At 39.9% G+C, this 15,523-nt stretch overlaps 1 protein-coding gene across 1 annotated transcript in view; it reads left to right on the top strand.

The window, feature by feature from the left end:
- Positions 1 to 15,523, top strand: part of NF1 (neurofibromin 1) — a 5,218,972-nt gene that overhangs the window by 4,555,788 nt on the left and 647,661 nt on the right. The window contains exon 48 of the mRNA XM_044054637.1: positions 8,182 to 8,313. Within this exon, the coding sequence (XP_043910572.1) occupies positions 8,182 to 8,313 (132 nt within the window). The remainder of the gene's footprint in view (positions 1 to 8,181; positions 8,314 to 15,523) is intronic.

Raw genomic sequence — 15,523 nt, 5'->3', positions numbered from 1 at the left:
AATGATGGCAAACTTGAGAGTGCGGCACCCCGCCCCCCTGGCTGCAGTGCAGTGTCAGAAATGGAAAATCACAACAAAGTACACAGTCTCTTGAACCATTGACAGTAACTTTCAGCATTGTTGTAATGCTTATAATTAACCCTGTCCCTCATTTAGCTGTTTTTTTTTTTGTTTTTTTGCATTGGTATAATTTAGGAAACTGGATACTGCTGAGCATTATGTTTCAATATTTATATGAAAGGAACAGTGTCATCTTTTGTATTCATTATTAAGTGCCTGCAGTCAGTGTTTATTTATGTATTCATTTTTCTTGCGGCTCCACTTACACCCATTCATCCAGTTTGCTGTGTGGGAACAGGAGACAGGCATTCCTGTGGAGGCAAGAGTCCTGTGGCCAGTTTGTTTCAGCTTAGATTCAGACAGTAAAGAGCAGCTTGCTGGCCCTTGGTAGGGACAGCCCACCCTGGTCCGATGAGAGCACCACCCACCCCTCAGCAGCTCATTTGAGTTCAGCTGTTGCCTCTTGAGGAGAAGCTTACCTCTACATGCCATTGACTTCTGGTCAGCTGCACTTTGATAGGTACAGACTCCACTGGGTGTAACAGCTAGTACTGCTGTTAGATGGCACCTTTTTGGTGAGCCAGAGCCACCTCATTTTCCCAAAATGAGTGAGTCTGCAGCAGCTACTCACTTCAATCCTCCCCAGCCAGCAAAGGAAAAGCAAATCTTACAAATGCACGTCAAATATTTTAGCTCCAGTTTGCCAAAAGCATTCCTTCAGCTAATGGATCTCTGGTCATCTCTATTGTAGCCAGTTCTTAAAGAACTTGGCTCAAGGCCCAGTATGGATTTTAACTCAAATTCCTCATCTTCTGACTCAACAAAACAATCTGATCCTGCACAGCCAGCTCAAAACCTTAAACCTGGCTGCATGGCAGATTACTTAGCCAAGAAACCAACATCTCTCTCTAAAGCTGTTATGGATGCCATTTTGGAGGCCAGGAGGCCCAGCACCAGGAAATCCAATTCAGAAAAGTGGAAGAGATTCTGCGCCTGGAACCAGGCTCAAAGCTTTGACCCTCTTGTCCCAAATATTCCTCAGATATTACAATACTTAACTGAGATGCTGGACAAAGGCCTATCCATTTCATCCATTAAGGTCCACGTCTCTGCCATCTCAGCTCATTACAACATGGATCCTCCTATTTTCTTTCATCCATTACTAAAACAGTACCTCAGAGGGGCTAAAATATAAGACTGCCCTGAAGAGCACCAACTCCAACTTGGGACCTCAACTTTGTCTTGGAAAAACTAACTTTACCTCCTTTTGAGCCAGCCAATTCAGCAGAATTAAAATATGTGTCATGGAAAACTGCTCTGCTTCTGGCAATAACCTCAGCATGAAGAGTCTGAGTTACAGGCACTAATGGCAGTGGAACCTTTCATCACTTTTCATCAGGACAGGGTTTCTTTAAGAACAAACCCTACATTTATGCCAAAGGTGGTATCCAGTGTGGCTCTTAACCAAACTATTCACTTGCTAACATTTTATCCAAATCCCCAGAATAAAGGGTAGAGACTTCTGCACTCATTGGACATACGCAGGCAGTTACGCTTCTACTTGGACAAAACAAAAGCTTTCAGGAAAACTGAGCAATTGTTTGTAGCATATGCTGCAAGATCACAGGGAAAGGCTATTTCAAAGCAGACCATTTCAAAGTGGATAGGACACTGTATCCGTTTCTGCTACACACAGCATGGAAAAACTGTACCTAGCAACATTAGGCCACATTCAACCAGGGCAACAGCCACTTCAACTGCCTACCTTAGAGGCGTACCTACCAAGGATATTTTGGAAGCTGCAACTTGGAGTTCAGTGCATACCTTTACCAAGCATTACCACTTGCCTCTTTACTCTAAATCCAGAGCTGGCTTTGCCACTGCAGTGCTGCAGGGCCTCATAGCCACCCCGAATCCTTTATAGACCCAACCACCCAACCTCAGCTTTGGGATTCAACCCAAGTGTAATGACTGCAGCAGTGAAACACGATGAACATAGTACAGTTTTGTACCTAACATAAATGTAGATGTTTGCGTGTATTCACTGCTGCAGTCCAGGTTACCCAACTTCCATCCCCTCTTTCTTAGCTGGGACTTATCTCTACCTTTCTACATTATACAACCTATGTGCTGTATTTGCTTGTATTTGAAGGTATTGTTTTTATTTTTTATTTATCTTTTATTAGCAATATGTATTGCCTACCTATTTGGGGGCACCTGACATCTGGGGCAAGAAAAACTGAAGAAGATGGCTTCGGCTGCATCTTATATACCCCTGGTGCTCTGACGTGACCAAACCACACCAACCGTGGGTAAATCCAGCATTACCCACACCCAGGCGTGGGTTATTGCTATATTATTACATAACTGCTCCCAGTAGAAGGGACCCACATCTATTGTTAAACAAACTTCAATTTTTCTCATATCCCTCTGTCCTTCCTCAGGCGTATAGGAAATATTTCCTTCTGTCACTCTTCATTATGCCTGCTGGATTTGAGTATTTTTTTGTATGACACTGTAATCATAATGCCCACGTAACTTAACTTGTCATTGTAATTGGCTTGACTCCAAAATCCTAATATCTCCTTTATCTTACTTGGGCCCCTCTTCTACTCCCCAGTATTTTCTGTTTCAGGTTTCAATCTTGGTCTTGCAGGAGATAAGACAGCTTTAGTTATGTGGCCTCAAAATACGTTTTCGGATTTGGAAACTCAGTTCCACACACACACTCACCCCCACCCATGGCAGCACACGTTTCTACCATTTTACTCTTGGTTTACTATTACCCAAATAAATAGTTTTAATTCAGTTCTTTCTCCAATAATTTCCCACAGTTTCTTTTGTGGGGGTTAAAGCTATGACTGTCCCACATATAAAAATCTGTGGTACAACAAGTATTTTTATCACCTGAAAACTCTCATCTACATCTAAATGCATCTTCTGTGCATTCTTTGGTATTCTCAGAATTTTTAATTGACACAATGTCCTTTTTATCTACACCCCAAGTACTTAAATTTTTCATGCCCCCATAAGAAATGGAAATGCTGTACAAGCTCAAAGTTCAGGACACAGTTTAATGCTATTGTTTTCGTTTTTCTCCTTTAATCTTGTATGCAGAGAACTCCTGAAACTGACCAGCATCTTAAATAGCTGAAGGAAATCCTTCAGTCAGGTTTTGTTAAACTGTCTTCAGCAAATAACAAAATCTTTTGAGGAGAACCCTGCCACCAAATCTGTCCACGTTTGAGTCAAGATTCTTGCAGCTGCCATTAATATCCTTTACAAGACTTGCCCCCTGCTTTGGAATTAGCATACATTTTTCTCAATAACTTCAAAAATGTATCCGGGAAAGTTGCATTTTCCAGAGCACCAAACATATTTTCCCAAATGACTGTCAGCAACTAAGTTTATCTACATAAGCAGTGTTCTACTGGTTTGAGCCTTTCACTATAACATCAGGGACTTATTAATGTTGTCAATATTTGTCTCCCTTACACAAAACCACACTGGTCTTTGTCTAGTAATAGCGGTAGGATATTTGATATTCATTTCACCATTGTGTGTATAACTACTTTATAATAATGGTTAATTATTGAGACTGGCTTGTAAGAATCTGGATCCAACAGGTCCTTTCCCCCAATCAGTAGTACTACCACCAGTGCTTCTTTCTAGGATTTTGGGGTTCCTCCCTTTCTATAATTCCATTAAACAAGACCATACATATATTAGGTCCCCCTCTTCCCTAGTATCCTCCTTACTTTCACAGGAATGCCATCTGAACTTACTGGTTTGCAATCAGCTTGACTGTGGAGTTTGGTTTTAATTTAATGTAACATCAACACTGTGGTAATTGAGTGAAGTTCCCTTTGATCCAATGCCCTATGTATCAAGTTTGCCAAAAAAACTCATTTTCCATTTTTGGACTATTGTTAACTTCCATCCCAATGTTACTTCCCATAATACCTCCTGATTCTCCCCCTGAATCCCTTGTTCTAGTTTAAGGTTCTTTAACCAACTTAGTTTCTATTTTAAGGCACTATACTCTTCTGGCTAATGGTTTTTGTGCTCGTAGGTTGTTACAAAATACATTTAACATAGTATTTGTCATAGTACATGCCAAATTTGCCAAGTAGTAATTCAGCTTACCCTTGGCTGCTCCTTACTGAGTTAATTCTTGTTCCCCCAGCTGAGCCATCTTTTCCTGTAACACTTTTATTTTAGATGTGTTCACTGTATAAACTCTTGTGGGCTCTTCACAGATTTTCTTTCCTTATACTGCACCCTCTGACTACATTCATTGTTAAACTTGTCCCATCCTTCACTTTACACTAGATAATTTAAATCGCCTTCTCTTTTTAATATCTGTAGAGATGTCAGGTACTACCCTGTAAAATCCCTCTATCTCAGTAAGTGTATAGGAAAGTTCTAATTCCTTTCCCTCCCTGTTGGTACCTTGCCAAACCTAGCTGTAACACCACATGAGCATGATCATATAAGATCATTCAGTGCTTTACCAGTCCCCATTTACGAATGGTTACGTATATTCTTTTTAATAGTGCCCAACTGTTAACCTGTGGAGAATAATACAGTTGTACTCTGCCTTTGCCCATTATTTAATGCTCTAACATCCTGCAATACAAAAAGCCTAAGATACCTTCCCAAAAACTTCCCAGGAATCCAGTGCGTCACATATAATGTTCCAGTCTACCCCACAGATAGCATTCCTCTGCTTAAAAGACATTGTTTTTTATAACGTGCTCTGTATTTTTATAGTAGCCATCTTTGGAGGGACATATGTACAGAAGCCATTGTTGTTCTCATTCCCATATAATCCTCACCTGACTGCTATGTACCTGCTCTTCTTGTCTTTCACTCTATCCTCTGCACTTACGGATATCCCTGTTGCCACTAAAATCATTACCCTTTTTCTTTTTCCTTTCTTTGATTTTTCATCTCCAAGTGATATCTTCCCTTAAACTCTTTTTTCACCTGAGTGAGATGTTCTGTCCTCTCCAAGTGCATTCCTACCACAGTATTAGATTTGCCCCTGTCTTCTTAAGTATAGGAACATTCTGAGTTGCTTATTTGTGTCCATCAGCTAATTTACATTCCAAGGCATGATATGGCATACCATTAGCTTGGTAATAAAGACTCATTCACTGCTAGTAGGACTACTCTGTACAGCACACCTATTACTATGTGACTGTCTCCCCTCACGACTTATGCAGCATTCCTGCTATGATGCCTGCTCTCTGCATTGTTTAAATAACTTAGGAGAAAGACTGCCTTTTTCTGATTTTCATGTGTAATATTTGCAAAATAAGCAATGCTTTTTCTGCAGGCTAAACTACCATTGAACAATATTTTTTTTTTCTAAGTGTTCTTGACTACCATGTGAACTAACTAAAAACATATGACTCACAGACCTCCGCTTTATGACTCTATTAGGATAAGCTCTTATCTGTTATTCTGTGTGCACAGAAACTTATCTGAACCTCTAGCCTCCTCTGCATCCCACAGTACTCCACACCCATCTCCCGTCACTGTTGTTCTGCCCAGTTGCCTTTGTGCAGAATATTAAACATAGACTTTTCAATATTTCTCTTCTTGCATTACCATTACCCTTTAGCCTTTTCCTGTCATCTACTGCATTCTAATTGTCTAATCTGACATAGTGAGGTATAATGCACTGCTTCCACTCGTACCAACTTAAAGTAGTCGCCATCTGATTGTCATTAAATGCTCAGTGACTTCCCACCATTTAAAAAATAGACCTATGAGCCGGAAAAGGTTGTAAAAGAGGCAAGCTTAACTGAGATTTAACTTTACTACTACTAAAGCCCTTACAACACACAAAAAAAGAAAAATAAGTAACCATAAGCAGTAAAACAGTCACTGTAAGCAGATTGGTTAATTCCCATCACAATTTATGACTTTTAGGACAAAGTATGACAACCCCTCCCCAACACAGTTAAGACTTTTGTCTTTACAAAGATTTATGGTTAATAGTTCTCTTGGTATACAGTCCTGTAAGCAGTTGTTTGGATATGTGTTAGCACAGTCCCTGATGATCCCACATCATATAGTTCTGCCCCACCAGTTTCAAATAATTTTCAGCTAGTCATCCATGTGTACTTCTGTCTCATAGGAGGTACCCTTTTCCTCTTGGATCTGCAGTAACTGCCTGATTTGTCTTAGTTGTCCTCACTTGAAGCTGCATGCTCTTCTGAAATAAGGGGAATAGTTTTGCAGATCTCAGTGTCCCAAGACTGGAGTCAATCTGTGTTGGCTGCTTCCCCTTTTCTTGGTAGTAGTTTGCTGGGCTTGCTTGCTCATTACACTGAAACTTTTGAAGCTCCTCCAAGGCCAGGTTTAGGTCCAAAAATGATTTTAATGCCATAGACATCATCAGCTTTGTAATGGCATGATTTATCAGCCTAAATTTGATTTTCAGCAGCTAATATTTCCAGAATACTGGGATGAATTTAGCATGGCAAGTTCTTTTTTGTAGAGAATAGTCATTCGCCACAAAAATTCTCGCTGTACATATCCACATCTTTTTCACCTTTTGCCAGAAGCTGAAAGAGTTTATCATTAACAGAGTTGCTCTGAAATTTAACAGTAGTAGGTTTGGGTTGGATTCCCCTCACTGTTGCAACCATATAGATCTAGTGTGTGCCTACTGTATGAGGATTTCCACTGTGGGTAACCAGTCCAGGGTCTCAGCTGCCCTCTTATGAATGCAGTACAATCTCTGCCTTTTAACTTTTTTTAGTACACCAGCAAATAGGAAGTCATCCCTGTGCTACCTGTCCTCCAGTTCTGTCAGTTTCAACGTTATCTTCTTGAGCTGGGTGTCCCATTCTGTCATTCTTCTCATAATTTCTTCCTCAGATATCTGCAACATTTGTTTCTTTTCTGAATGGGCATTGCATTTCTCTTCCATTACATTAGGCCTTGTGTTATTTGTCTTCACATATTCCTCCAAGCTTCCACTGATTTTTCTTATTTCTGTGAACAATTGATCCAATTTATGTTCCAGTTTACTCTGGTCTGAGTCCTCCTTGTTCCCAGTCACTAGCTTGCCCTCGGCACTCTGCATGTCCATTACATTTATCTCTTCTCTTAGCTTGTTTACAAGCTCTCTTATTCGGAAGCATTCACACCCCTCTGGCGTGCACGTTGTATGTCATTAATATGAAACAAAAAATTCATAGCACAGAGTTATTAGTCTAAATAACATTCCTGTACTTGGAAGAAAAGATTCAGCAAATCACTTAATTGTGTTCCATACCAGAAGTCTAAACATTATTGTTTATAGGGAATCATTTTAGGTCATGTGTTTTACATCATGTGATTTTTTTTTTTGTATAGTATGATGTTAGAACGTTGCATAATTAATCGATGAATTTGTTGTGAAGACATCCATTTATTTATTGGATAAAAGTGCTAAATTATATTAAAGTGGATACTCCCCAACTTTGGATGATTTTTCTTCTTTTGAACAAAGTCTCACATTTGTTAACATAAAAAAATCCTTTTGTGGCTGTTTAAAACCACACTGGTAAACATTGTGGTCTAGATTTGTGCACCATATTTAGTGTAATTTTACAAACTTTGTTACATTCGAAGTGCTGTTTTACTTACTCCTGGTACATTTTTGCTCCAACCTCAGAAGTGTTCCTTACCCAATGTAGAAGAATTTAATGATGATTCTCCTACTGCATATACATAAAACTGAAAAATAAATTACATTAATTTAGCAAATGACTTAAAAGAGACTGGTTTGTTATTTAGCAGTGGTACCCAGTAAAATCAGGTTACTGCTGACTGTCATTCACACTATTGAAGTAGCTGAAATATTTTATTTGAATGTTGATGTTCATGCATGTCTGCTGAGGGATGTCTGTTCACTTTTCAGAGATAGCTCCAAACCAGTTATACAGATTGTGAGAAAAAAATATTTGATATAAGTTGGATGGCCGTATACGTCTAGCACTCTGCCACAAGTAGTCTATGTGGTTTTCGTTTAAACAGACTGCCCTTTTTATCTACAGTCAGTTATACTTAAGGTTTCAAAAAATGTAATGAAATCTTTGTTTTGTCCCTCTTCTTCCTTAGGTTACAGGCATCCCTCTCCTACCACTGTAGCAAGGACTGTAAGAATACTGCACACTCTACTGTCCCTGGTTAACAAGCATCGAAACTGTGACAAATTTGAAGTAAATACACAAAGTGTGGCATATCTTGCAGGTAAAAGTTATGCAGATTGATTTTTTTACCTTATTAGTTCTAACATCAAGCTGTTCTCTACCCATTTGGTCCTGTGGTATAATTGCATGAAATCTAAGAACTTTGTCAGTGAGCCTGTTCATTGGTAAAATAAACTAGGGAGGTTTGTTCATATGCATGTGAGCAGCTCTTCAGCTTGAAAGGTAACAAACCGGTTCTAATATATATTGTTTATATTGTCTCGCAGCTCTCAGAAGTAAGATAATATCATAAGATATTGCTTGTGTCCTTCAGGAAGAAAAAATAAAGAAATTAATGGTACTGATGTTTTTCTCCAACTTATTTATGTTATCCTTTCAGCTGTATAGAGGTATGAGTCATTGTGGACCTCTTCCAGGAATGCTTACTTGCATACAACTGTATCAGAGTAATTTTTCCACTGTTGAGGGATTTCGTGGGATTCTCGTGGCTTTAGCTGAGTAAGTAGCTGCAGTGAAGGAAGACATGGGCAAGTGCTCATGGCTAGTTCAGAAAAGGTTTAAAAGGAAGAGTGTGTTTAATAGAAACTTGTTTCTGATCTCTTGTTCATCCTTTCTGTCCTTCATAATTTCCCTTTTATCTTAAATGACTGTGTATTTTTTTATTTTTTATTTTATTTGCTCTTCTAATAACCAGGTTGGTGATAGCTTGACTGCATAATGCAGAGGGATGATGCACTCCAAGTGACCAGAGTTCGATTAGCAAATCTAGCACTGAAAGAGCCAGGTAGGGAGGTGACAAATGAAGGAGTGCAACTGGCTTGCCTCTCCAAGGAGATTGTGACTTTTGCACGTGGAGGCACTCAGGATGGTGCAAGCTCCTTGGTGGAGACCAGAGGTAGCATTGCTTATGTTATGAGGGTAGTGCTGCTTGGAGGTAGTTGTCTTACTTTGAAGAAGTGGGGGGGGGCACCCTCTCCAGTCAGTCCATTGCACGTCCCCTCTTCAGTGCCTCGCTGAATCTGAGTTGTTAGGGTCTGGGGTAAAATGAAAAAACTTTAAACCATCTAAGATGGCTGCCTGGATGACAGCCCCTTTCAGTCATCTCTTTAGCAAGAAATGATCTGACAGTTCTCTGGCAGCAGAGGACAAAAAATGCTTAAAAAGGGATATCTGGGAAAGTGGGCTGGTCTTTGGACCCTTTTTACCCGTGAACCAGGTACACTTGTAAAATAAAGAATTGTTTTGTGTCTTTCGGCTTTTCCCGGTTAGGGGTCACCACAGCGGAACTCCGGTCCGCTAATGATTGGCAATATATTTTTACATGCCGAGTTGCTGGCCCTGATGCACAACCTTCAATAAAGGTATGCCCATTCACGCATGTCTCCACACAGAAGACGCTCTAGCTGAGAATCGAACAGGACAACATCTTACTGTGAGGCGACAACGCTACAGAATACAGATAGTAATTTAGGCATCATCAGAATTTTTTGCACAGAGGATCACAGCTGAAACAAGGTAATACAGAGAGCTTAAACTATATATCTATACAATAAAAAAAAGCATAAAGAACTTCATTAAACATAGTAAGATAAAACTTGAGTTTAAGTATGCTGGTTTCATGATAGGGTAGATATATACAATATTGATTTTACTATTAGTCTTTCAAGTTATAGTAAAATGATTCAGTTTTCATAGTAGTGGGTTAGTACGTTAATAGTACAAGTATTTTTCTGTACTGTTGTCTGTGTTTCTAGGAGGGTTAGAATGTTGTCATAATGTGGTAGCCTATTATTCTGTGCCTATTATTAATGTTAAGGAAGTGAATTCTGAATTGTCTGTAGTGGTGTAAATTGATTTAAATATGTGTTCACATCAAGTGTTAAGAAAGCTAGCATTTTATTATTTTGACATCTTAATAAGTGTGTAGGAGTACTTAATTTTAGTTTATTTGTAAAAGCTGGCCAGTAGTGTTTGTACACAAGTTTGCATGTAAAGGTAGTGAGGAGTAAAGCCAGTTAGCTTAGCTCAGGGTTGTACAATGATGATCAGTTGTGGGTGAGAGGTTAACATCTCTGCATATATTATTTTTCCTAGGTGTGTTTGCCCCATATTCAAGTAAAAAAGCAGGCTGAACTTGGGGTCATCATTCATAGGTTCATAGGTGTTTACTAGGCTAATGACCACAAGGGCCTTTTTAAGTCTAGTTGTGTATACCAAATCTCTGACAAATTCTGGTACCATTGATAAGTGTAAGCAGGGGCTTGGGAGGTGAAACCTTTTACAAGCAGGGGCCTAGGAGATGAAAGATTTCCAGGCTGCCTATGTCAGAGACATAGGTGCCAAACCAGGGATAAATTTCCTGTTCCCCATCCAATTGTCCAAGTTTCACTTGAATTGGTTTAGGGAGGAACTCTGCTTCATATGGATGGGGAGCCTGTTTCAGAGAAGGGGTAATTTCTGGGATACATATCTGTCTTTCTGGCAGGTCCTGTTTATGTCACAGGCAAGGTTTAAGTCTTTAGAATGGGTAGGTTTGGTTCTGTTTGTTTTGCAGATATGCAGGAGGTCCATCAGCATGGGGTCTGTCAATGCCTTCTGTGCTAGGCATAGATCTCCCCTCAACAGCCTGTAGGAGACCAATTACAGGGATAGGGCCTTGAGGCGGTGTGCATAGAACATATTACTTACACACTGTATTCTTGTAGTGAGGAATCTCTGTGGACGTTCCAGTTGTTGGATATGCCTGGTCACGTATATACCAAAGAGGGCATTGTACTCAATAATAGTTCTGATAAATGCTGAATACAGTGGAACAAAATGACTTCCTTGGACCTAGGTGCCTTACCTTCGTTTATTAGTTGCACAACATAGAATGGTTTCCTCACTGCTGTAGACATGTGATGGTGAAAGGCTAGATTACTGTCTATGTGTGATCCCCAAGTCCCTTACTACTGTGTCATCTCTTAGGGGTATGTTGTCAGTATGATAGTTACTAGGGTGAATGACTTTCCGAAGTATACTATTATGCCTTTCTTTGCATTTAGTTTTAGTCCATGACTCTGACACCAGTTTTGTCTGTCAGCCCTTTCTGGAGAACATTTGTGTCAGTGGGCAATTCCATGACAGCTCCTAATTTGCAATTGTCTGCAAATGTAGTCAGCCAGAGGCCATTGACGATGGCCTTGACTTCTGAGAAGTAAATGCCAAAAGGGAGCAGTCCGAGGACCGATCCTTGAGGGACTTCACTCATGACTGGCCTTTTTCTAGAGATGGACTGTCCGGTTCTAACTTCCTCGGTCCTGTCTGTGAGCCTAGCTATCCACTGGGTGACATAAGGTTTGCTGCTATAACTTTTTCAAAGACCGTTTTAATGGTCTGTTAATTTTATAATATGCACAGATATTGTCACACTTTTTATTACTACCTTCCATAGTTTTCTTAATGTGGGACTGGAACCTTACACTATATAGTGCTTGAGTAATTTATTTATCTGCATAAAAATGTGGTGCTGGACTCAGCAAAATTAAATGGAGTCTTATAAGAGGCCTGGCATCACTTTTACATAATACGGTTATGAACAGCACGTGAAGAATGGAAAGTTCTTGATTATTTCAGTAAAAAAATTTGTGCTTAGCTGCTGTTGGTGTTAAAGCTGTAAATCCCCAGACCCATGTGGCCATACCCCTCAAGTCTCCCTGATTCTGTAGAATGTCCCAGAGTATGCCTCGTTTTTGCCCTTTCTCTTGTACATTTTTTGAATATCTTGTAAGTCACTAAAGGTTATAGTTGGTCAGTAATGTTAGAAATTAGAGTTCCATACTCCTTATTGTTCAGAAGATACAATTTGATGCATATTGTTTTATATTAATCTTTAAACTGTGCCTCCCCCCATTATTTTTGGCTTTGCAAAGAATTTAAGAGCTGTTCATTTGTCTCAGTTCCATACGATATAACTAAAGATATTGCAAGTTACCACTAGAGGAATGATTTCAGATTTCACATACATTTCAGGTAAGTTGGTCTCCACATGGTTAAACTTGGTTACAGTTGCTTTTGGGTCTAGGGTCGCCACCTTTCGTTTTGGCTAAAACCGGAGTAAAGCCCCGCCCCTTGTGTCACCATTAACCTTGCCCATCCCACCCACGTTCCGCCCATTTTGTGATGTCATGATGGCATCACTCAGCAGGGAATGCACTCTTTCCCCATTCCTGCTGCCTGCTTTCGGCTGATTTACTATGCTTTTCTGTAAAAAGGCATAGTAAGTCAGCCAATCTACAAACTCCGATAGTCCGTTTCCTTTTTGAAACAGACTACCAGAGTTTGTAAAGTATTTTCTGGACTACCAGAGCATCAGTTTGATTTCTGGATAGTCTGGAAAAAAACGGAGGGGGGCAACCCAGTTTGGGTCTTTCATTAGATTTGCGTAGTAAAGAACCAGGCATTAGGCCTACAGTGATGAATGAGAAAGCAGAATTCTAAATGCTTCCTTTGAGAAGGCTTTTCCTTTTAGGTTATCATCTCGTAAAGTTCTGCAACTGCTGGGGTAAATGGAAGACCACACAGAACACCATGCATATGTTTCACTATCTACTTAATAAATAAAACAAAAATGACTTAAAAAGTCATATTTTTGCAGAAGCTGGATAAGGGTAATTTCAAAATAAACAGCAGGCATGGAGAGACTGAAGATCCAGCAGCCCATTGTCTGTTCTTAGCAGGACAGCACCGTCTGATCAAGAATCATCAGTTGTTCCACCCCGTCTTGTGCAAAACTAATATGTGGCAGATTTTCTGTTTTCGTAGACTAGCAGCGCCATCTAAGAACATGAGACAGGTGGGTTAGAGAGGTAGTGTCAAGGACATATTTGGTAGACATTTGCAAGAGACCAGTCCCAGACCTTGACTTTTTTGATCTAGGGCAACAGATTCTACCAGATATGCCATTATTTCCGGTTCAGGTTTAGTGTTATGGATGTAGAAAAGATTCCATAGGCAAACTAATAGCAGGTCACAAGGAAATAAAAACATTGACAGGTCTAAAGCAGGTGTACAATTCTGAACATAAACCAAAAATGTTTATGTTTACACTGCAGAACCTCTTACTCCTGCTACATGATGCCTTCCTAATGACTGTGGATATGCAGGATGCTTACCTTCATATTCTAATTTTAAAGTTCCATGGGACATTTCTAAGATTGAGGGTGAGCAACTCATTTTTTTAATGCTGTGCTTTTTGGTCATTTTACTGCACCCAGGTTCTTCACAGAATGTCTTGCCTATGTATTTGCATGTTTTAAACTATAGCCTATTAAGATGTATTCTTAGTTGTATGACTGCCTGATTCCAGCAGATTCTCTGGAAATTGTTTCTGTACTGCAAGTTACCCTTCCATTTTAGCAGCCTGTAGTTACAGTGCTCAGTATAATAGATATAGAAGTCAGCGTGTGTGTGTGTGCCTGTGCGTGCACACATGCACAGAGACACACACATATATCTGTATATATTTTACTATATTTGTGTCTGTAGTTCAGGGGTTTGCCCCATTGCAATTTGTTTTATGCTTGTGTTGTGAGAGACTCCAACATTTTGTATGTTTTGGGCTTGAACAGTTGCATAATAATTCATTATGGACCACTAACCAAACCCCTTTTTTCATGTTAAAATATTAGCATGTGAACATGTCTGATCAGTGTATGTAAACTGGTACCACTAAAGTGTAACAAATGTTGGGGGGGTTGCAACAGACTCGGCAGGTTTTTGACGCATTAACCTGACCATAATTTTATATAAAATGATGGAAAGAGTCAGAGTGAACCTTATCTGTAATAACCCAGGGGCCGGTGTCACTGTGATTAAGTATCACAACTGATGGTCTTATCCTCAGTGTATCCCTTTGCCTTAATATCTAGTTTAGGCCATCCTGATGTGACATTGCTGTCAGCTTGGTTTGTTGTCTACTATATCAGTACATGGTTTGGGCTTGGGACTGGAGACTAGGGAAGCCAAGACCCAACATAACTTTGAGGGCTTTTTCTGAGATTTGGATGATTTACCCATGTGTTTTTCTTTTCCCCATATGATTGATGTGCTTTAATGCTTGGCAATCTCTCTGAATCTCCTGTCCCTCATTCAGACATTGTCTTACACGAGTACAGCTGTCGTTTGTCATTTGTTGATGTTACACCATTGGGAGTCCTTATCTCCACCAATAATAGGAGAGCAGCCTCTGTGGTTAGTCCCTTTTCTCCATCCCAGGTTGATCCTTCAGTCTTCCAAGTCTCATCCTTATCCCTGGTCACTGTCAGCTCACAAAGCCAGCCTGCCACTACACCAGTGATTTAGCTTATCCCATCTTGACTTTCAGGTTTCTTTTCCTGTTCGCTTTTTTTTTTCCTACCCACAGTGCACTCTGTCATTTCATTACTAGTCATACTCCTCCTTTCAGCTGTTTCTTGATGTGCTGTTTCACCTGTCCTGCCTTTTATTGCATATTCCTGTTCCGCATCCCACCCAAATCTTCCTCCTCCAATCTACTGTCACACCCTCACTTGTATACCTCAGCCCTAGCCTTTAATTTTTGTCTGTTACTACAGTTATCTTATTCGCCTGTTATCGTCATAGTCATTAGTGAGATACAGGCAACACACAGCACACCCCACATCCATAAATTCCTAAGAAGCACAGCAAACAAACACAACCCATATGTAACCTGATTCCTTACCAATGTGTTGCATCTGTGAGCCTGTCAGTCTGCCCTCCTCTCAAGTCCTGCTTATTTTGAAGAACCTTGTCCATCTTCTTTGGTCTCCTTTCTAACTTCTGGCTCACTTTACTTCTTGGTTGTCATTATAGCATTTCCAACAGTCCAGTACTAGATTCTCTTTCCTTCCATCCTTGAGCTTTAAAGTGCTGAAATTGGGAATTTAAGGGCGACTTCTTTCAAGAGGTTAATTGTAGTACATTCTGAAATTATTATTAATTGCACTATTTTAATCAGTGAAATTTAGCACAAGAAAGACATTGAGACTAGCTGCTGGGCCTGCTGTCCTATTATTAGTGGAGATAAGGATTTTCACTGGTGCAACATCACCAAATGCACTGCATGAGGAATTCAGTCAGATAGAGTTAGTATCTATGAGCCTCTGTGTGTTTAACTTCAGAAATTGTCTTTATCTTTGTGGTGGTTTTGTCCTCCAACTAGTTAAGATGAGAATGAATTGCAGGAGTTGACAGGGGCATGTGCTTCATAA

The sequence above is a fragment of the Protopterus annectens genome, chromosome 13.part0 (genome assembly GCF_019279795.1).
Source record: "Protopterus annectens isolate FY-2018-M chromosome 13.part0, PAN1.0, whole genome shotgun sequence".
NCBI lineage: Eukaryota > Metazoa > Chordata > Ceratodontiformes > Protopteridae > Protopterus > Protopterus annectens.
The sequence above is the reverse complement of the archived record's forward strand: the minus strand, read 5'-3'. Positions and strand labels throughout refer to the sequence as shown.